This window comes from Rhagoletis pomonella, unplaced genomic scaffold (assembly GCF_013731165.1).
Source record: "Rhagoletis pomonella isolate Grant_MI unplaced genomic scaffold, Rhpom_1.0 Rhpom_scaffold_00004, whole genome shotgun sequence".
Lineage (NCBI taxonomy): Eukaryota > Metazoa > Arthropoda > Insecta > Diptera > Tephritidae > Rhagoletis > Rhagoletis pomonella.
Window position 1 is genome coordinate 33,498,500 of NW_023458558.1, and position 22,892 is coordinate 33,521,391.

At 37.3% G+C, this 22,892-nt stretch overlaps 1 protein-coding gene across 3 annotated transcripts in view; it reads left to right on the top strand.

Moving 5' to 3' along the window:
• LOC118737496 (protein serrate) overlaps positions 1-22,892 on the top strand; it is a 158,898-nt gene that overhangs the window by 115,826 nt on the left and 20,180 nt on the right. For all 3 annotated transcript variants that reach the window (XM_036468043.1, XM_036468045.1, XM_036468044.1), the window contains exons 9-11: positions 2,126-2,603; positions 12,244-12,783; positions 13,044-13,171. In XM_036468043.1, the coding sequence (XP_036323936.1) occupies positions 2,126-2,603; positions 12,244-12,783; positions 13,044-13,171 (1,146 nt within the window). The remainder of the gene's footprint in view (positions 1-2,125; positions 2,604-12,243; positions 12,784-13,043; positions 13,172-22,892) is intronic.

The window sequence follows — 22,892 nt, forward strand, 5'->3', positions numbered from 1 at the left end:
TTTAACAAATTGAGTAAAAGGTCTGAAATTTTAAGAAAGGGGATTGACATATGGCTCATACGGTGTTGAGTTATTGAGTGATTATTAATCAGGGACCGATAACGCGTCGCAGTTTTGATTTAGTTCTGCACAAACAAAATACTATAATGTCAAGAGCGTTCCCACAAAAGAGCCAAAGAGCAATTTGAACGGGAACAAAATGCGAACAAATCTGTAGGCAATATAATTTGTTCGACTACTGTACATAAGTTGACTATGATTACTAGGCCGTGCTCTCATAGCAGCACAATGCCAAAATGTTCAGGCAATAGCCTCATGCAATTATCAATTATATTATTTGTTGTTCGTTTGAAATATTTTCTTTTTATCAAAATTTTTCTTTTAATCAACACATGTTGAAATAAAATTTAAACTAAAAAAAATCTTGCCAGAACAACCGCCTCAAAAAAAAATCCTGTCTACGGCCCTTATGGCCACTACTCAAGTATTACAGTAGTATAGGCCTGACTACAGAAGTGTAAAGCCAATACGTAATACGGGGTGTTAATCCCCATGGGATTTCGAACGCTTGTTTGCGTAAGCTTCAATCTAATTTGAGTCCTAGATATTCAACATTCTCCTTCAAATTAATCTCCCAACCTTTGAAAATTAGCGGGGAGACTGTTGATGGTGTGGCACATTTTTTCCATATAAAAAAATTATCAAACATTTTATATGGAGAAAATGAGCGACACCTTCAACAAAAAAAATTGCCAACAATCAATGGTAAGTCCTAGCTAACTCAAACCTGCACATTGTTATACTTAAATTGAATGGCCTAACTTCATATTCCACTTTTTTCTTGAGAGCGTAAATAAAAAAGTGCAATATTTGAATGAAATTTTGCAGAATTTTCTTTAATTTTTCACAAGGTTTGGAACTCTGATTTTTGGGTTTTTGTTGTAGAATTAACCATATTTTTATAAAAAATTATCGCAAAAATAAAATATTTAACAACTAGTTGCCCGTATTCATTTAATAGCAGCAGCTGCAGTTACATAAATTTTGTTAATTTTTGTTTTCTAATTGTTTTTAATACTTCGAACTCTGATTTTTGGGTTTTTATTGTAGAATTAACCATATTTTTATAAAAAATTATCGAAAAATATAATATTTAAAAAATAGTTGCCCGTAATGTAAAAAATTCGCTGCACCTAAACTTTATTGACTGACTGTACATACATACTTACGTAAATATACACATTCCAAAATTCATTTATGAGCAGCAGCTGCAGCTACATAAATTTTGTTAATTTTTGTTTTCTATTTATTTTCAATTTCTGTCTGTATAAACAAATTTAGATATAAATTTCAAATCTTTTTCGTTTTTATATTGGCACAAGGTACTGGCTCATAGCTTGGATCATATATGAATCCTAAACGATTCATTTATGAGTAAACAATTTTTTGTTTTTGATGCTCACATTTCTGACCTATCTAGGACTCCTTTCGGACTCATATATTCTGAACGTTCAGAATATGTTTGCGGGGTATGTAAGGAAAACAAGTATTTCTATGAGAATTATATTTGAACGTTACGCTTGCATTCCAAATAAATTACTAAACTTTTCTGAAAATTTAGTCTAAGCAAGTCCCCTTCGACTCATGTGCCGATACGTGTGATCAATTGTCACAGTAGAAAAAAAATCGCTAACGGTAAGAAAGATTTATGCAAAAATTCGGCTTTTCCTATTTTTTTCTTAGGGTAATATCCTTATAAATCAATGAATGCCATAATGTAAGATGCTGATATATGTTTGTATGTATGTGTAATAGTAATATTTATTTCTAAGCTTTCAAGTTTATAACAATTTACTTCATGCACTTTACTCAATTGACCAGTTCTCAATAAAACCATTTTACATTCTTTTCATCTTTTTATACCATTTTATCGTTTTTAATAATTTTCTTTTCGCTGCCATTTCATGCTGCGCAATTTCATGGCTGAACTTTATTATGAAACAACAAAATTATGCGTCCCCGCTGTAATGCTATACACATCACACATTTGTTAAATTCACAACAATACAAACCACAACCACCAACCACCAACAAACAACCAACCATCGTCCAATGAATCGTACAGGAATCAACACTGCCTAATGTAACAACGTTGCCGACATATCGTTCGATGCGCGGCATGAGCTCAGCCATGGGTAAACCAGTTAGTCGACGCGATTCATTGCTAGGACTGGCAGGATTAAGCAGCACTGCGACGGCAACAACAACACCAACTGGTACAGGTGGCACGATGGACGGCCCAAGTGGCAGTGCGGGTGATGGCCGCGGAAATAGCACGAGCGCCGTGAATGCACTTGCTGCGGCGGCTAAATTGCTACCTAGCGGTGGTGGAGGGGTTGCTAATCCAGCGCTAGCCACATCCATGTTAATGCAACTACAACAGTATCACAACAGCGGCAGTGGTGGCATTGGCAGCGGTACTGGCACGAGCAATCTACTGCATTCGCATCATTCGATAGGCCATCGACTGCAACAGATACCACCAATTGGCGAATACACTTGTGCCTGTGCGCCCGGCTGGACGGGACCATCATGTGAAATCAGTAAGTACGAGTATGTATGTATATGTTAGCTGAACGGGTTGCCACGATCGCGATCTAGCCACTTTATTGGCGGCCAAGAGTTTGGAGCGTGCGCTTATCCAACATTGCATTGATTTATGTTTCATATATTTATTCGTGTGGTCGCGTTTTTGTTGTTGGACTGATTTTTTATATTTATTTTTGCTTTGCCACTAAAGCGAGTTATTTTCCTCGGATTAAATTGCATCTATTAGTCGCATTGACTTGAACGATCGAACTAGTGAGCGAGCGTTCGAGCGGGTAAGCTGCGGCTTTGGGGCTGGTAAGTGAAAAAAAAATATACAGAAAAATTTAGCACAAGAAAATGTAGACAGAACGCTGTCTGTGGTTTAAAATTAAATTAATGCAGAAAAATGGAATCAAATGAAAAGCGCGTAATTGCCTCCGAGCCAGCACATTCTGCAGTAAAAGCAGTGCAATGTACGTGACGCCTAAAAGCTGTGTCTCGAATATTTGAAACATGTGCGTCGCTTTAATTATGCTAAATTCGTACGATTTTGTAAGACCTTTGCTTGTATTAACTGTCTCGTTTTTATTATGTACTAGCATTCAAAAACATTTGAATTGTTAATATTTTGCAAATACGCGCGTCTTTATGCTAAACTGCCAAGCGCTTTGCTTTCCTTTCACTCTCTCAGCCAGGCTTTCGTGTCTTATACGTAATCGCCTCTAAACTGCAATGTTGCATGGCCCATCAACAACAACAACTATGTATTTTTTACAGTTCGAATAACACCTGCTAGCATAACTAATCACATACTAATGGCTTGCGCTGATTTCATTTCTCTCGTTATTTGCAAACGAAATTTTACTGCCTTTTCTCAGCCGAACAAAAGACTAAAGCAACAAACTTGCAATAGCCTCCGCGCAATATTGGGCATTTATACTTCGTGTCGCAAGTGAATGTAGTCTAAAATTTCAGATAATGTGTGGATTAAAGTAAGGAGCTGCATTAAGATCAGAAATTAAATGCACTCTATGCATGCATTTCGAATGCAAACAGGTGTTACTTATAGCTTGTGCACTTAAATGCTTTAAAGCACACATACAATCGACGCGTAAACGCACATACATGGGTAGCCTGCACATTTAATATATAAACATTGACATGCGTACTGCCACGTATGACTAATTGTCCATTTAATGTACGAGTGCAAGATGGTTCAGGCCGAACGCAAGCTAACTGTGTGACAATCGCACTTTAGCCTTTATCTTACCGCCGTTTTAGTGAGGCTGACTGCAAACAAACTTTGGGTTTCTTTTCAACATTCTAAATACTAAATAGAAGACTTGCTGCCCATTGTTCCAAGGAAATGCATCACTGGCATTCGCTGAAGATGCCACAAGCATGAAGTATGTTGACAAACATTGCGTGGAAATAGCAATGGCATAACAACGTTGGCAGCATCAAGATAAAACCGAACAAATTTTGTTCGTTTAAGATTTTTGTCGCATTGCAGAGTAACAGCTAAAGCGATGCTTAAAAGCTCATATGTATATACGTATGCACATACTTTGAGGTGTGATGTATTGCATGCATTGCTATTAGTTGAATGGAAGTATTCGTTATGAATAATTAATGAGACACTTTTGAGCTTACACGCACAGAAATTTTCTGCTGAATGAAGTGCCATGTTTTTGTGCAATTTCGTACTAAAAAAAAATAAATGTTTTTTTAAGTTTACACAAGAAAATCTACCAAAAAAAAGTTACACATTATCATATGTCTACTTACAAGCAGCTATGCTACAGCTAATGCAGGTGACGTTAAAATCATCATCTATGGCTCCCATGTCTCTCGCAAATCAGACACAGAAGGCCACAAGCGGCTGGGGAACGGAAGTGTTACCGAGATTAAGCGAAGTCTAAACAGACCTGGTAATATCCATTAGGAAATACAACATTCGATTTCAGCAGACTCAAATTAGCCATCCTACAACCAAGGCCAATCATACTGGACAGCAAATTTTGTAAAAAGATGTTGGCCTATACTCTAGGCATTTCCTATCAGATTAGCTATTCCCGGCTATTGATAGGCCAATACTATTCTACGTGATATTAGTGTGGTGGCCAGGGGCAGAAAAAATACTTGGTTTAAAAGACTAGAGGGTGTCCATTATCACTTAGTGATCATCATAACGTACAGCACCGCTAGCGGCACTCCACACAATATTACACATACCACCGACATAGCCTCTACAACTACTGCGACTTCAGGATCTATGGCCACAGTACAAACTGAGTTGAGGGGAAGACAAAAAATGTAGGAATTACAACTATCACAAGGAATGGGAGGCAAAAACGCACACTACTTGTGGAAGTTTAGCTACAGCGCCTACAATCATCAAACGACAAAGGTCCAAAGCGAATACTACAATTCGAAAGGCGACGGTAACGTTCTGGAACATACCTCAGATTCAGGAGCGAAAATTCATTGGTTGAGAATGCATCTGGCAAGGCTAAGACTTCTTATTGTATTTTTGGTATTGTGTGGTATTTGGTTATTAGCTGGTGACTTATGCAGTGCACGCAAGTGTGCAGAAATCGAGCCATCGCGGGTTCATTTCGGCATGACGAAGCGATTACTCTCCTATGATGTGACGCGTAATATCCGAAGTGCCTTAGATATTTTTCTATTTTAAAAAGAAAACATCTCAATGGAGAAAGTAATTTTTTATACTGCACACCCGGCAAACTTCGTCCTGCCCAAAATCATTTTTTTTTTTTTTATTGAAACATTTACGTCCGATATTTTCACCAACAATTCACGTTCACGACTTCCAATGGCAGTGGCACACATATCTCCTAAGGTTATGGTCTGTAGGAAAGTTTTTGAAATTCTCCAATGATCTAGCATTTCATAGTACGGTTGGTCGCACAACGAAATAAACTTGAAGACATTTTTCCTCTTCACTCTTTGGCTTCAACAATGATTCGGTTCGATGGTGAATCTTTCGTTGAATCTGTATAGTAGGGTTGGTGGCAATCTCAAAATAGATTAGTATCGCTATTCTACAGAAATCCCGCATACATAGACTTACTTCAGACTAAATAACTTAAATGTCTTATCAAATAGCGCAATGGTCCTGTGGTTAATCTAGCGGTGGTAACTTGAGATTGGCCACTGGATAAATCAACCCTAGGTTGTCCGAGAGAGACTTTAACGCATAGTAATATTGGCACACATCAATTTGTCCAATCGGAACACACGCTATTTAACATACTCTGTGGTGCAGCAGGCCCACGTAAACGGACATTCACGGCAATTTTTTGCCAGTTGTCTATTTTTAATAATAACTCAAATCCAGCGCCGTCTGGCTCCTCTTTTATGCACCGTCTCGAATGCGAGCTAAATTGGATCATAAATACCAGTAATAACTTGACTCCAGAGCCACTTGGGGTCCAGAGACCCACTCAACTACACACAAAAAATTCCGCTAAAATCAGTTCGGTTATTCAGGAGAGAGTTATAAATATATATATACATACAAAGATATGTAAAAATATACGTACGTTTGGAAGACACCGCGCACCTTTTTCAAAAAGCTCCAATTTTTCTCCAAGTGCATTGAACTGATTTCATATATCTCAATACCAAGTTCCAGTACTCTACTATGAATAGTTCCAGAGATATGTAGGACGAAAAATCCAGTTTATATGGGTGTTGCCACGCCCCCTCTGTCAATAACTATCAAATACGTTTAACGACCTATTCTCAAAATTATATCAAATTAACATCAAAAATTTCATAAAACTCGATCGAGCTGTTTCGAGGAAGTGCGACCACAAACACCGCGAGACCATAATTTTATAGAAGAAGTTTATTACAGAAACATCTATACTGAGTACTAGTTGGATTTAATGCAATTTTATGGAAAGCAATTTCAATCACAGAATCATCAATTTTTTCTCCTCGTGACTATGTAGATGCGCGTACTTTTGCAACACTCTCTGCAAAGTTCCAATTCTAACCGAACCTTGAACTCTTTTAAAAATTGTTTAGAAGCCACTCAACTCAAACACTCCCTGGTGAATAACAACCCAGCTAGCTGTGCTTACAAATATGCCGGCGAAGAATACAAACATTACCTTCACTGAATACTTTGATGAAATTAGAGGGGCTTTAAGAAATTCGGGAACTCACCTCAGCAGAGAAATAAAACTCTTTATAGAGAGAACTGGTAACAGCACTCTTTAATGAAATAGGGGTCCTGGAAAGAACTGAAAGAGTATTCATGCACGGCTATAATGAATCATGAACTTGCTAGCCGAGTTTAATTTGCCTTGCTGCTTACCACTGAGCACAAACTGAAGTATCCATACACAGATTGGTATAAAAAGACCCCGCCTATTCGGTTAAAATAAAAAATGGTGGTCTATATCTGCATTCCCTACCTTCAAAGTGCTGCAGCAGATGGCATTTAACCAGCTCATCTTCAAAAAATACTTCCACATCAGCTGCCTTTTCTAATCACATCATTCGAGGCATGTTACGAGTGGCGATCCCTGCCCCTATAATTACAATAAGCTGTGATCAGATACATCTCAAAGATACAGAGGAAACAACCAGACGCACTATAGTCATACCGACCCTTCAGCCACAAAAATTACCCTCATCAGTCGGGTGTTCTAAGCCATCCACAGTATTTCTGCGCAGAACTCCTTTCTAAGTTTTCCCTCGACTAAAAAAACGTGCATTATCTACCACAGGATGCCCTCCTAAACACAATTGCATTCACTCCAAGGAGGCTGACGTTGCCATAAACCAAACTGACTATAATATCCACCCTATGATAGCAAAGAATCGTATTCTTCATGGCAATGGCTACGCAGGCGACTTTTCCAACTTAAGAAAAGGACTAAACTGTTACAATAATTTCTCTAAAAGGAGGATATATTACTGTAACCATAAATTCTAATAGAACAGAAAAGACAATGATCTCCATCTAAGCCTGCTGGAATCTATAAGGAACTGTAGCATCAGATCCGAATTAGCAACATGTATCATCGTAATCTATGCCCTGCCCACCTGATGGAAGAAATCATAAATAGAGTTCACACCGGTCACGCTTATCACTGGCGTTACATAAACAACACCCACCGCAGCTCTGCAAGCACTTTAGACTTGTCTTCGCTGTCTACTCCCTTCAGCAAGACTCATTCCTGCAACCAATTTGAGAGATTTTAAGCTTGTTACCCATACAATCTCAAGACTATAAAATGAGGGACTGTGCTTGAGTTAAGTGTGCCTGCACCGTCCGTGGTTTAACTTCCTACGTAACTTTACGATATTTTCCCTGAAGAGAACCGACTGCGCCAATGAACGACCTCAGCCGCGAAAGGAAAGCCAGATTTGGTATACTGAGGGCTTCAATACAAACTACACCGGAGAAGCTGGGGTTCTGTAACTATACCACGTGCAGTATGCAAAAAATGGGACAGCCTATATACGGATATTCATTTTTTTTATAAGAGAGTTCCGTTTTCTTGTGATTTATGTATTTAACTCTAAAGTCGTGCGAATGTTACGTCCGACATTATAGAAACACCCATATGTATGCTAAAATCTGACAGAAGAATGTCGAATCTCTCTCTCTTAAAGCACACAAGGCCTCCTTAAAGCTTTGGGGGAGTAATTTTTCTTTTAATCTTGCAAACAAACAGTAACCGGAGCTATATTTGTTGGGTGCTGGTGGCATAGTGACAGAAGAGCACAGCAGATCATAGGCATAGGATCCGCCACAGCACTGCTATATATCTGTAACGAAATAATAGTTTCCTAGTATAAAACGCGCAGGTTGCGGTAACTGAGACATATCACTATTATGAGCTCGCTTTAAAGTTCTTGAAAGCTTCTTATAATACTCGTAAAAATGTAGTAGTCAAACGTCAATCGCGTCACATATTTAAAATGTTCTTTTTCTTGCCATCGGGCTTGACAGCTACTTCATTTTAAATAAAAATAAAAAAAATAATGAAAAAATACTTGAAAAAATTTGCACGCCAATTTTCTCTGTGTAGTACAACAAATGACACAAAAATGTAACATGCCGCTTACGACTAGCACGGCTGACTGGCTGATGTGTTTTTAAAAACGATTTGTACGAATTACAAGTGGACTCGCTTGAAGCGTTAAGCAAACGAAAACTTCTTGTACGTGCGCGTACACACACTTCTACACCAAGCCATTACATTTGTTTTTCTTTTCATTGAAAATAAAATACACCTGAACTTTTTTAACTTTGTGCACGTATAGGCACACATTCCCACATACATACATACATACATAGATTCAACAACGCAAACAACGCCAAACGTAAGCTTGTCTTTGTTCCTACTTCACACTTGGTCTCCACTAGTTTATTGCCTCTTCTTTACCACTTTACCACCTTAGCACAATTTCTTTAGAGGCATAAATTGTATGCACGGATGTGTGTGCATGTTAACAGAAAACTTTTTGTGTGCGCTTATGACAAATGAGAGGGTCTTGTCAAGAAGGTGTTAAAAGCATTTTTGCTTTATGGTGGAGTACATACTTACGATTTGTTGTTGCTTATAGTCAAAGTGTGCTTACTAGTACCATTTCATGAGTTTTTTTTATTATTCTTCTGAATTTGCTTAACTTTATTTGCACAAACTATGGGTATGTAGCTGTGTGCATGTGGACTTGAAGATTTCTCTGCTGCCCGCATAGCTGCGTGTGCTTTAAATATTTGCCTACGCAAGTGCTAGTGAAGCATTAAAAATTACAAATTTTTCTTCATTCATTTTCTTGTAAAACTGAAATGAGACTTTGACTTGCTGTTGTGGTCCATAAAGATTCTGTAAGTGGCATTCAATGAGTTTGTAAATACAAATATTTCTTTGACTTTTGTAGCGACACTGTAGCGTTAAAAAGTATGGCAAATAACGAAATTAAACATGACAAAAAGTTTACTATATACCAAAGATAAATATCAAATTTTCGTAACTATTGAAATTTTCAACGAAAGAAAAGTACTCGTGTGCGATTGCTAATTTATGCTCAAATACTAATGAGTAATTGTAAGGGCGTACAGACGGTGGACAAAGGTAAATTCTTCTGTTATTGACCTATTCATGTAATTTCGTGACATTCACGTGATGTGCCTTAAAAAATATCTCCGTAGAAAGTAGTTTTCAACATCAAAAATAAAAAAAGATGGTCTTGTTGTCATCCAATGCAAAATATTTAAGAGCCATACAAGGCACTAAACTTAACTGGAAGCTTAACTGAGAAATGCCTATAGCGGGCTTGTGTCATTTATTATACTTGGATCTTCTGTGGAAGCTGGAATTCGAAACCGAAACCTGTGATGTTTGCATACACCCCCGCCACAAAGCCAAATCCTTGCCTATGGCTTCCTAGTGTGGTGGGGTCCATTAGGCAAACAATAAAATATCAGCAGGCTAAGTACAAGCTACGAGAAGAATATTGAATAGTGATGCACATAACCGAGCAACCGGAACCGGACATCCGGGTTCTTTGGAGAACCAACCGGTCCGGTTCTTACAAGATCAGAAAAAAGGTTCTAACGAAACCGAAACTCGATTCCAAAAGACCCGAAAAACGGTTCCAGAAGCACCGGAAAATGGTCTCAGAGTAGCCGAAAAAATAAGCAAAAAGAGCTAAAAAAAATACCAGGCCCTAATGGGCTTGTGGCCGCCATATTCCTGGATAGTGTGTATCTCATTTCCCTCTGTTCCACTGTGGCCTGTGAACTGATAGTATATATATGGGTGCTACTGTGGATTGCAAGGGAGTCAAGTTTATCTATGCACTCGAAAACTATCGCCGAGAATGACAGTTATCTGATTGTTGTAGCTCACACTCTGACTGAGGGACTAGAGTTGGTAGAGATTTCTTAGCTCTGGTGCCATAGACTCCTGCCTTTACGCCCTCGTGAGTTTTCGAGGAGTTTGTGTGTCATTCTAGAATACTAATATGGAGACGCTTTTCTAAGATGGAGGCGCTTCATCCTGCTTTGCTATATACTTCCATTCTCAACTTCTTCTAAAATAGCATCGTCTTGGGTTGTTATTGTTGTAGCAGCACTACTAAGCTCCGCCAAAATCGATTCGTTCATCAATTATCGTCAAGCTCATCGAACGATTGGTCCAGGAAACGTGCTGTTTCGACGGAGTTGGATCAGACGGATAGGGGAATGCGTGGTCATATGAAGGGGGGCCTGGTGCCATGGGAGGAATATCCCAATAGGTAGGATAGGTAGAAGTTCAGACTACTGCAGTATCCAGACCGTAACTGGGCCAGAGTAGCACAAGTCTCTCGTGGCAGCTAAAGCTTATTGTTTCGGAGATTGTGCTCCTAAGACGGTATTCATGCGACGAGAGAACAGAAGGTGATGATGCACTCTCTAGGAATGCCGTTGATGGCTTATCTGTACGCCTTCGTGTACAGCAGTTCTTATATATATATATGAACTGCGTCCGTCTACTCGAAAATATGCCTTCTGACGCGCCAGGGCTCCTTCTCAAGGAAGAGCTTATTGGACTGATCGCGTGTATAGCACACTACTATAAACTGCTTGTTGGGTAGGATGTTGTACTCTCTTACTGGGAGTGGAGCTAACGGGAACTAGTATAAGCTCTTTCCTCTTCCAAAACCCCCTCCATCGTTTAGCCGCGCGCTCAATTGTTACGTCTAGAGGCTTCAGCTACTGAATTACCCCCTATGCTAACAGCGGGAGTGTGACCATATATTTCATAATGGCTGGAGTAGTTATTGAGGCCCAAACCTATGTTGCCATCCCAGTAGCGCCTACATGTTTTTTCATAGAAGTTTGATACCCACGAACAGTCGTTGATACTTCACTTCGCTGCTACTAAAATAATTAAAACTAGAACTAAGCATAAGAGCTCTTTGTCATTCCTTTCCTCCCCAATCTATTCCCCACAAACGCTAACTCGCTTTTGAAGCATTTTAAATATCGCATCGCGCACTTGAATGAATTCCTACAAAAATTTGCCTATCGCAAATCGAAATCGAAAGAGAATAGTATTCTTAATTGTGTAATACTACATAGAGTAAGAAATGTAAACACACGCCTACTTACTGTTACGAAGGTAAAAATCAAATAAAGATAGCACAAGGAGCCACAACACACTTCAATGACAGAAACAAAAAACTAGCGTAAATGCAAACATACGATTTCCAACAACAGATAAAAATGTCTCGCTGTGAAGATGCATAAGTACATGAAAGTACTTATGTGAACAAAATTAAACATATGTATGTAGATATGTATGTAGCGAGCACTTGATTTGCAGCTTCCTAGCTGACTACAGCAAAGATCTCATAGCTGCCACATCATTCAAGCATCACCCATGCGATCTGGTACATCTTAAAGGCATGCGCAACTTTACATTAAGTTACAAGAGCAATAACACACATGTATGTACTTACATACGTATTTAGTTGCAGTTGAAACACTAACGCCAATGTTTTATCTCTACTTCGAATCAAATGAACAATGCAATAGTTATACTAGAAAGAAATCTCAACTCATTCCTTCCTTTTGCTCTATACTCCGCTTCTTCTTCCTTTCCATCTCTCACCTCACAGATATCGACGAGTGTGCTGGCGGTCCCTGCGAACACGGTGGCACTTGCATCGATCTAATCGGCGGCTTTCGCTGTGAATGTCCTCCTGAGTGGACAGGCGATGTATGTCAAATTGATGTAAATGAATGCGAGATTCACTATACGACAACCAGCAGCAACAATGTCGGTGGAACGTTAGCCGATGCGATTTCATCAGCGACCTCTTCGGCGGCGTTGATTGCCGCCATAAGTGCTGCCTCATCGTCCACAGCTGCAACGGCAGCCGCCAAGGCAGCACTTCAATCGCAAGCAGCAGCTGCAGGTAATGCCACGGCCAATGGTGCGGGTGTACAAGCAGCGATGTCCAGCACCGTGGGTCCGTGCATAAATGCGCAACAATGCCTCAATCTGCCCGGTTCATTTTCTTGTATTTGCCTCGAGGGCTGGGGTGGACCAACGTGTGCGCAGAATCTTGACGATTGCGTGGGACAATGCAAAAACGGGGCGACCTGCATAGATTTGGTGAATGACTACCACTGCGCATGCGCAACTGGATTTACGGGTGAGTGGCGAATTAAATAAAATAGAGAAATCTTAATATTTATTAATGCATAAAACTGTATAAAACAAATGCAAAAATGATTTGAAAGTATAACAAACACTTGAAGTGATCAGAAAGCTGGTGTAGCGAGACAGTTAGTTGACTTCGCTTGCCTTTACGGCTTATTATGGCGATTTGGAATGCTTTCAATTTTTGCAAAAATATTTGATTTTGTTGCGAAAATGTTACTCATATTATGTATTGTCTTTACTTGTTTTAAGGTCGCGACTGTGAAACTGACATAGATGAATGCGCCAATTCACCGTGTCGCAATGGTGGCGAATGTGTGGACTTGATTGGAAAGTTTAAGTGTATCTGCCCGCTGGGTTACTCCGGTTCATTATGCGAGGTAAATATGAACATATATTTGCTACGCAATACTAACATACGATTTCAAAGAGAACAAAAAAAAATATATGAAATTTAAATTTAAATACTCAAGAGGTGAAGGTGCTTATCGATACCTGAGTGGAGATCGACCTATCTCAGCAACCAATTCGAAAATGGCCTATCGCGGAAAACTTTTCAAGAATACCTTACTTCAGATTTTGATTGAAAAAACGTCTTAACTCAGAATTTGGTTGAAGAACGCCATACCTCAGCTGCCGTTTCAAAAACGCCCCCTCTAAGCAAATTTTCAGTGTATTTTCGACTGATATAAAGCTTTTTTGAACCAAACTCTGAAATGGTGATTCCAATAAAATTCTGAAATAGCGCCTCTTCAATCAAATTCTGAAATAGGGTGTTTCCAATAAATTTCTGAAATAGCGCTTCTTCAATCAAATTCTGAAATAGGGCCTCTTCATTCAAATTCTAAAGTATGGCATTTTTGAAAAGTTTTCTGAGATAAGGCGTTTTCGAACTGGCTGCCGCGATAGGTCGATCTTCCACTCAGGTGACGATATATGCTTAACTGATGAATTAAGTGGAATTTTAATATGTGCAGCCCTGCTAAATACAGTTCAGAAATAAGGGTTTTATAAAACCCCCTTTGATTGATACCCATATTTACACAATTCATATAACTTATAAAATATTTTGAATTCAATTTTGTAAACAGTTGTGTATAAGTAAACTAAATTTTACATTTCTAGCAGGTGACAACGCTCTTCAAAATATTTTCAAGCTTTTTTCCGAAACCCCTTGATACCCATATAGTTGTACATATATTTCTCTTACTTAATATGATTTTTTAAGCAGGTGGCAACCCTCCTATAGTTCAGTTAAGAAACAAAGCTATTCAAAACCATTTCGATTGATACCCAGTTTATAATAATTGATTTATTTTTTTAATAATTTGAGTTTAGTTTTTTTAAAGGTGACAACTCTTTTCAAAAAAATAAAACCCATTTTACATCTACAGTCCAAGGCTTTTGATTTGATGCCTCATTTTGGAAAATCCATCGAACGGTGCGGATTTGATGGCATTGATTATTAAATAATTTCAATTTAAGTTTTTAACAGATGGCTACTCTTTTCGAAAAACTTAAACCAGTTTGCATATCTAAAGGTCAAGTGCTTTAATTTGACATCTCATTTCTGAAAATCAAGCAAACGGTGCAGATCTTTTATTCTGGAGAAAAAATCCCTTCACGAAAAATATATGTACATTCCCTTACCTAAAATGAGTTTTTAACCAGGTGGCAACCCTTTTAAGGTGAGGCAGCTCATTTCAGAAAATTAAGACGTTACAGCACGTCCAAGTCTTTTAATTTTACACCTCACTTTGGAAAATCGAACGAACCTTGCGAATATGATGGCATTGTTTATTAAATAATTTGATTTTAATTGTTCAACAGGTGGCAACTCTTTTCCAAAAAATAAGACAAGTTTGCACATCTACAGGCCAAGCGCTTTAATTTGACGCCCTAATTATGAAAATCAAGCGAACGATGCAGATCTTTTATGTTGAACCAAAAATGCGTACGAAAAAAGCTTGGCTTCTCCAAGCGGCGCGTCTATCTAGGTTAGGTTTCCCACACAAAAATATTTTCACTCAAATAAAACCTCTGTTTCTTGGCACGGAGCTGGGCTAGCATTATTGGAGTTGATGATGCTGGATTCTAAGTAAGATTCGTCCTACACTACTTTAAAGCTATAATGGCTAATAATGACGTGGGTTCCAACATTGATTACTTGCCACACTCACTAAGCTAGAATTGGTAATGTCATTGCATCCGCCAACAACATCGTGCTGCAAATTGTAGCGCTGCAATTCAGATGAGCAACACGTAATTATTTATTATTTATACTAGCATCAGATTTAAGGAAACAGAGCTTAAGTAAGGTATCCGGTCTAAGCCCCCCGTTTGGTTACGAACGGCACTGAGATGTCCTTTCAATAGCCATATTAGTTTTGTGGTAATATCAAAATTTAAACATGGCATCGTAGATGTAACTTCTCCTCATGCTGTCTAAGGTGACTCCAAAATCGGCACAAGGGTTCTTATTTCAAGTTTTTTCCAGGATTCGAAGAACTTGGAAAATCTCATTTATGGTGGATTCACGGGCCTGTAGCCACGCTTATAAGGCCAAATGCAAAGCCAAATGCAAAGCTTATTCCGCGCTTAATGGCGTAAATAACAGGATCTCCATTTTAGTGGATTGGGAAAAGCAAACTTATATTCCAAACTTCGGGCATGGACTGATCAAACTAAGTTCAGCTAACTAGCTTATGCATGCTCTCTGTCTGCTCTTTGAAGGCTTATTGCTGTTCTCCTATACATTGGTTTGGGTACTTCGCCGGCTAAAGTCCAATCTGAGTAGCTATTCAAAAGCGTTGAGAAGTGTACCCTCCTCATGTTGAATGCACTCTTAACGTCGGTCACAAAATTTCTATTCCGCATCACAGAAATAAATTTGAAAAAATCGAGAGAATCAAAAATTGTCTTTGTCACTGCCTGGAACTGGCTAGACTGAGGCGACGGTCTATAGTCTATGGACAAGGTAACTAGTTATCTTTCTGTATAAAGGGTCATAATCAAAATTAACAAAACAGACTCATTTTTCCCTGAGTGTGGCTCCATTCCATTAACATATTTGGGCAGCCACAATAACCTAACTTAACCTTAATCAGGGGCACCGAAAAGCTTTATGAATATTTCGATGCTGGTGGTGCTGGTTGGCTGGAGGTATACATTTTTCTGTTGTTGCCCAATTATGTCTTCTTTTCCACCAATCTCGTCAAAATTGCCGCCGCCTTTCCGCTCGTTAAAATATACATTACATATATTACAGTTATGCATTAAATATATAAATTTTACCTACAAAAACAAAACAATATATTCGCGAAACTAGTGGTCAAAAATAGTAAAACTACGTTGTTGGTTTTTCTCTCTGACGTTAGGATTTTTCTTGAAAGGACCTGGAAATTTTAAATTTGTGATTAATCCAAAAAAATTTTATAAAAAATTTAGGATAGCAATATGGTTATCATAAAAAGAGAAATTCCACTAGAAATTTGTGGCTATCTCATGTCAGCTATACTGTAGCAGACCCCATATTTTTTGCATCCATGCCCTGACCATCAAATTTCCTGTACTGCGGTGATGTCAGCCATGTATTTATTTATAGCATCCAATAGTTGGTTGGAAGCACCTTCTCTATACCATTTTCAGACATTTCAGTTGCGTATCCGTAAATCGTAGCCCTTGTTTCGTGCGCGGGTTCATCATCCATTTACTGTTTTTTTTTTTATTCTTCTTTTTATATTTATGTACCTTTTTTCCTATTTTTGTAGCTTTTCTGTAACATGTTATTTACCTATCAACACCTCATTCAAACAAAGCTACAAAAAATTAGTTTGGCTAGAAGCACCAAAGTCAGCATGACGCAGCTAAGGTCATACAAATTGCCGATGAAATTGGCACTCCATAACCTAATTGTTAGATAAAATATTTGAAACGCTCAAATGTAATTTATTTCCTGATTTGGTTTCTTTATGATTATGTTCAGTTGCGCATACAATACAATATTCTATGCTTTTCAATAAATTAAGCTTAATAAACGAGCCATTGACTTTATCAGAATTTCGGTATGTGTATTAGAATTGTTATGAATTGATGAAAAGAAGTGCCTCACTTGGAGAATTTTGAAAGAAATATGTATTCATGTCAGTCGTACCAACACTTTTACACACACAAATCAAACCAAATTTATATTTTCTAGCATAACAACGCGATCATAGCTTTTTCTCTTCAGTATGGTGCCCCAAAGCAAACAATATTTTAAACTAAGCGCTCCATTCTTGGCTGCTGCTCGGCCTATCGACATATCGAATGACACTGAAAATGTTTAATGTTCCTTTCAATGATTTTGTCTTGCGATGTTTTTTAAGTCATTTAAGTTTTCGTGTTGCGCTCCAACTCTGGGTCGACTAGGCGTTGCGGATCAATGGCTAGCATACGTAATTTTTTTTTTTAATTGCCACAGGTAGAGCACCGACGTCAATGGCACAGAAAGAGTAACAACGGTAGCTTCAACACCTTTATCGTCTCCTCGATAGATGTTGGTGCGAGTCTGCATATGTACATATGTACGTATCGCACACCAAAGTAGTGTGTCTGTCATTCGATGCTTTAATGCCTTTTAACACTAATCGCATTACGAGCAATCAATTGTGATGAGAATATAAAAATATTTGTAAAAGGTTCACGAACGTATACACATTCATATGTATGTGCATTAGGGTGATCCTTAAAAAAATCAAATGAACCAATTTTTTCAGTCTCATCCACTCAATCGGTACTAACACGATCACAGATATCACATATAAATTTTGGCCCCAATTGGAGTCGGTTAAGGCGTGTCGCAAAGGGGTCAGAGGCTAAAAGCCTATATGGAGACTCAAAAAAATTAAAAATATCTTTTTCATTTAACACCCAAAATCGATACTACTAAATTCGAAGATATCACACGTAAATTTTGGTCCGGATTGCAGTCGGTTAAGACGTTTTCATAGGGTAATCTGAAGTTTGTCGGGGTCAAAATTTATATGTGATATCTTGGACTTCGGTAGTATCGATTTTGGGTATGAGATGAAAAAAATATTAATTTTAATTTTTTGACTAGAGGAATCTGAACTTTACCCCCTGTGCGACACGCCTTAACCGTCTCCAATCGGGAGAAAAATTTATATGTGGTATCTTCGACTATAGTAGCATCGACGTAAAGGTTGAGTCTTAGGAAATTTGATATAAAAATATGCTTCCCATATTTAAGGACCACCCTAATGCACAAACATATGACTGTAGCGAAGCAAACCAAATAATCAACTTCAAAACAAACACGATGCCATGAAATATTTGTGGCAAGTTTTTTGGGATTTTCTCACGTGTTTGTTACCGGCAGTCAGTTTGCCGGTTCATTATGCCGTTACCATTGTTGTTGCTAGAAGAGTTTATATTTACTCGCGTTTCTTATATCAACTAAATTTGTGACGCTTTTGTTTTGCTTCCAATGGCATTTCTTTAGTTGCACTTTTTACTAAAAAAAAAAAAAAATCAAACTGAAACTCATCATTTTCGGGGTGTTAATGAAATGTAGAGATTTATGCGCTTTCAAAGATATTTTATGCTTGTCTGATGAGCTGTTTGGTTCAGGATTAGCATGAATTCAGCCAATTTGTGGTGTATATCTAGGGCAACATTATTAGCAGGAAATGAATCTTTATTTTTTTATTAATGAAAATTTCGTCACATACTGAACCTGGAGTATGAATGTAGTATGTAGTAAAAATGTATTTATGTATAATAAAGTGGTCAAACTAAAAAACTCCCTACGACAATGGGGAAGGCATCTACAGGCATCTACGGGATATGCGATTAGTCCGTGTGCAGAGATTTACCTACGTAGAAATTACCGTAATAAGAAAATTCTAATATTGAGTGATACCTAGGCGGCATCAAGGCCCTCTAGTCATTTGTGGACAAGTCTTCCTTGGATCTTGAGTGCATTGATAGGCTTAACGTCCTGGCGGAGCACATTGCTATCCAACTGATTTGGATACCAGGTCATATAGAAATTGTTGGGAACGAGGAAGCAGACGGGTGGCCAGAACGGCGGCCGCCTGGTCGCCTATAGGGTCTGAGCTTTTCCTGGCGATTGGAGCTAGCACAATCAAGGAAGAGCCTCCCCAAAGAAAGAAAGGTTAAGGATAATAAGAGATTTTCTGATGGGACACTATAGACTAAGTGGCAGAGCTGTGTAAGTGTGAAATCATTTTCAATTTTAAATCAACAATTTTTTTCTATCCAGTTTTCATTACTTATTCTTCGCTTAGGATTGAGGTTTAAAATTTTTGAATTTTCCATTCTCTCAAAGCAGTTATGAATTCACACATCAACATATTCATAGCAAGATTGAAAAAACCAATGCCCAATCAAAAAAAGGTTTAACACTGAATGAGTATTGAAAAGGCTGCAATCTTTTATGTGTGTGCATTCTTTAACTCAGTACCAATCATTAGTTCAAAGCCACCCTGGTAAATAACTTTTTGATAAAAATGAAGATTTTTGACAATTGCTCAATTGTAAAAATTCAAACCGGCGTTACCCAATTTAAGTTTTTTGGTAGAGGGGATTTTATATCATATGTTTGGGATTATATATAAAACAGTTGTATTAACATTTACGTTTTAAATATAATTCATGTTTTATCTTGAAAATGTTTAAAATTTACATTAAATTAGATAACTACTTCGCATAAGCTTTACATTTAGGTTGATAAAATTTTAGTGAAAATATTTTAAAAATCTTAGTGTCTTTAATAAAAAAATAGCTCATCATAAAAATTGTATCGCCGTTCGGCGTCGGCGTAAGTTTGTAGGTCCCTCCCATTTGTGTGACAGCAAAGGCGCACGCTACAAATCGGAGGAGAAGCTCGGCCAAAACTTAGCAAAAGTGTCAAGGCCAAAATATGATTATTATAAATAAATTTAGTTTCAAACAGGTCGCAACCCTCTTCAAACACCTCAAAAGTATTCCCAATATTATTTAGTTGTAAACCCGCATGAGTCCGAAATTAACATTTTTTAGCAGAATTTCCAGATTTTACCGGAAATCGTACATGGTTTTCTGGCAACTGAGAGGACAAATAAGAGAGTAAGTAAGGTCATCTCTTTGTCAGAAGCTACCTGGTGGTAAATTCTGGTAAATGTGTCAAAAGATCCGATGTAGTGTGTTTGACAACCAAATTGTAAACAAAATAGAAGTGCACTCTGCTAATGCATATTGAAAAGTAAATAATTCCTTGCTTGAGGGGATGCTAATGAGTTTTGGTTAAATTACAAAACGCTTAAAAAGGTATTAGCCGTCATTTTACGTTTAAAAACTTTAAAACTTTAACACATTACCACCCTATACTCTATATGTGGTTGACGATTGAACTAAATCGTTGTTTATTTGGGTAAGATTAAAATATATTTTACTATTCAATATTGGAGTTCGTGTGAAACAAAAATTAATAATTTATTGTTATGTATGCAAATGAGAACTACAATTCTGAGCTTATTGAGCATCTCTTAGTCAAAAACAAAGGCAATTTTGCTTGATCAAGTTTCGAATCTAAGAAGAAAATGTTTTTAACAAACAAAAGGTTAATAATAAAATTTGAAGGATTTTGAGATATTGCGTATGGTAGCATGAAACGTCACAATCTTCTTAATTGTCAGGCTGTTGATATGGCTACGAAAAAGTGATAATGGAAACACATAGCTGAAGATTTCATACTTACAGTGGGATAAACTTCAAACCTCTAATATAAATTAGTTAAATTTAGTTATTTTTTTTTTTTATCAATTTTAAGTTTTCGTTTGGAACAATATTCATGAACTTATCTATTAGGAGATCTCTTTGGAAAATTACCGTACATCCGATATCTATTGAAATTTTGACATCCTCACTTTTTGGAAAAAGAAGTTCAAGATACAAGTTTATGTGCAAAAAATAAATTAAACAATAAAAGTCTCCTTATATTTATGGAACTTAAAATAGAAAAATTTTTATTTCATTACCCAGACTTTATGAATAGCCTACTCTATAAGTAATAGTAGAAATTCCGAGTTAGTAAGTTCAGTCAAGACGTCATTCAAAAGTTTTGAAGAAAATCACTTTTCTCTTTTGTGAAAATTTGTGACTATCTTATGCGAGTATTGTCGACAAAATGTTAGTCTATGAATGACTAAAAATTAACGAATAAATGTTTAATCGCGATTAATGATTAAAATTAATTAGGCGATCGCTGTGGTGTAGTGGTTAGAAGTGCGCACTACCATTCCGCAGGGTGAGCGTCCGAGCCCAGTTCCGGCCAACAAAAAAAAAGAAAATGTTTTTTGTAATAGTGGTCGGCCCCCGGCAGGAGTCGGCGTAAAACTGTAGGTCCCTTCCCTTTGTGCGACAACATCAAGGCGCATGCCACAATCGGAGGAGTAGCTCGGCCAAACACTAACATATGTCGATGGTCCTCTGCAATAACGGCGCAATTCAAAATTTCAGGTTTAGAAAAATACATAATTTGAAAGCTTACAGTATGACTGCATATAATCCGGAATAATTACGTTCCAAGACATATTATTGCTAAATTACGAAACAAAAAATCTTTAATTGGCTCTACTGAAATATATGAAATTTTTAGTTGTGTCGATATGTAAGCGCCTTTCTATTATTATAAGTAATCATCAACACAATTTCAAATTACATAAACCCAGTCACAGCCCTTTTTTGTATTCAACGCTTCCAGAAATCACATAATACATAAAATAAATAAAAGCTGTTTTGATTAATATTACATAAACTGGAAACTGTTAAAAATAAGTGCGCTTGAGTACATAGATTAGAACCCATTTAGTTCCTAAAATGTCTGTTTGCAACACATAACAATAAAAATTCACATCAAATAGCTAAGAATGATGAAGGAAATCGATTCAGACATGCCTGTTTAACTGGCCGTGCGTTCTCAAAACAAACACATGTTAATTAAGGGGCTATTCAAGTATTATGTAACCAGTGGGACGCGGGGGTCTTGGTTTGCTTATTTTTAATGACAAGGGGCAACATTTCTTCAAATAAGTAAAACATTAATTACATACGTACAAATTTTGCCTGCAATTTCGATCACAATTGAACACTGCACTTCACTCTCGTTTCGAATTTTCGAAAGCGTTTTTTAAGCTATTTATGGGTTTAACACTTCTTGTGGGCACTTGATATTGTAAAAAAAATATGCGCAATTCGATCCCTAACTACATTTTTTTGTAAATAACGCCCGTTTGCTTTAAATTTGAAAAATACAATTATTTTTTTATTTTGTATACATCTGTCATTTGTTACAAATGAAGAAAAGTCCAAGAGTTGCCAAGTATAAATATCTTTATATCTATTTATTAAAATAATAATTTACAATCAATAATAATTTATTTAATTAATACTTTATTAAAATACAAATTTGAAGTGCAAGTACATTTGTAAAACTGTTCATCACAAAATGTTATTAATTGTTTGCAAGCATACTATAGTTTTCATGCATTTTGAGAATAAATAATCTAATATGTTTACATATATATCGTCGTTTAAAGTACAAAACCGCGTGTCGTCATTCTGCAAAACCGTGTGACTGACATTGGCTGCCAAAAATTGGATTTGCTCACAAAAGCTCTTGGCTCAATTCTTATCCATTCGTCCTGAAATATACTAGCCAGAAATACGTTTGCTTTATAAAAAAGATAACCATTTTGAAATATGGGTGACTTTACTCTCTAGAAAATAATTTATGCAATTACGCGGTTTTGCATTTTCTTGATACGCGGTTTTGTACTTTAAACGACGATATGTATAGCACGATATGTATACTTACGGCGGCCGCCGTAGCAGAGTGATTACATGTGCGTACTTCCACTCCATAGGACCATGGTTAAATACCTGGTCAGATCATAACCCAAAATAGCAGTCGTCCTTCGGCACGCAATGGCAAACCTTCGAGTATATTTCTGCCTTGAAAACTCTTCTTATAAAATCAGAACTCATGCCACAAGTTTGAGCAGAAGTTCGGCCAAACACTTCGAAAAATATTTTAGC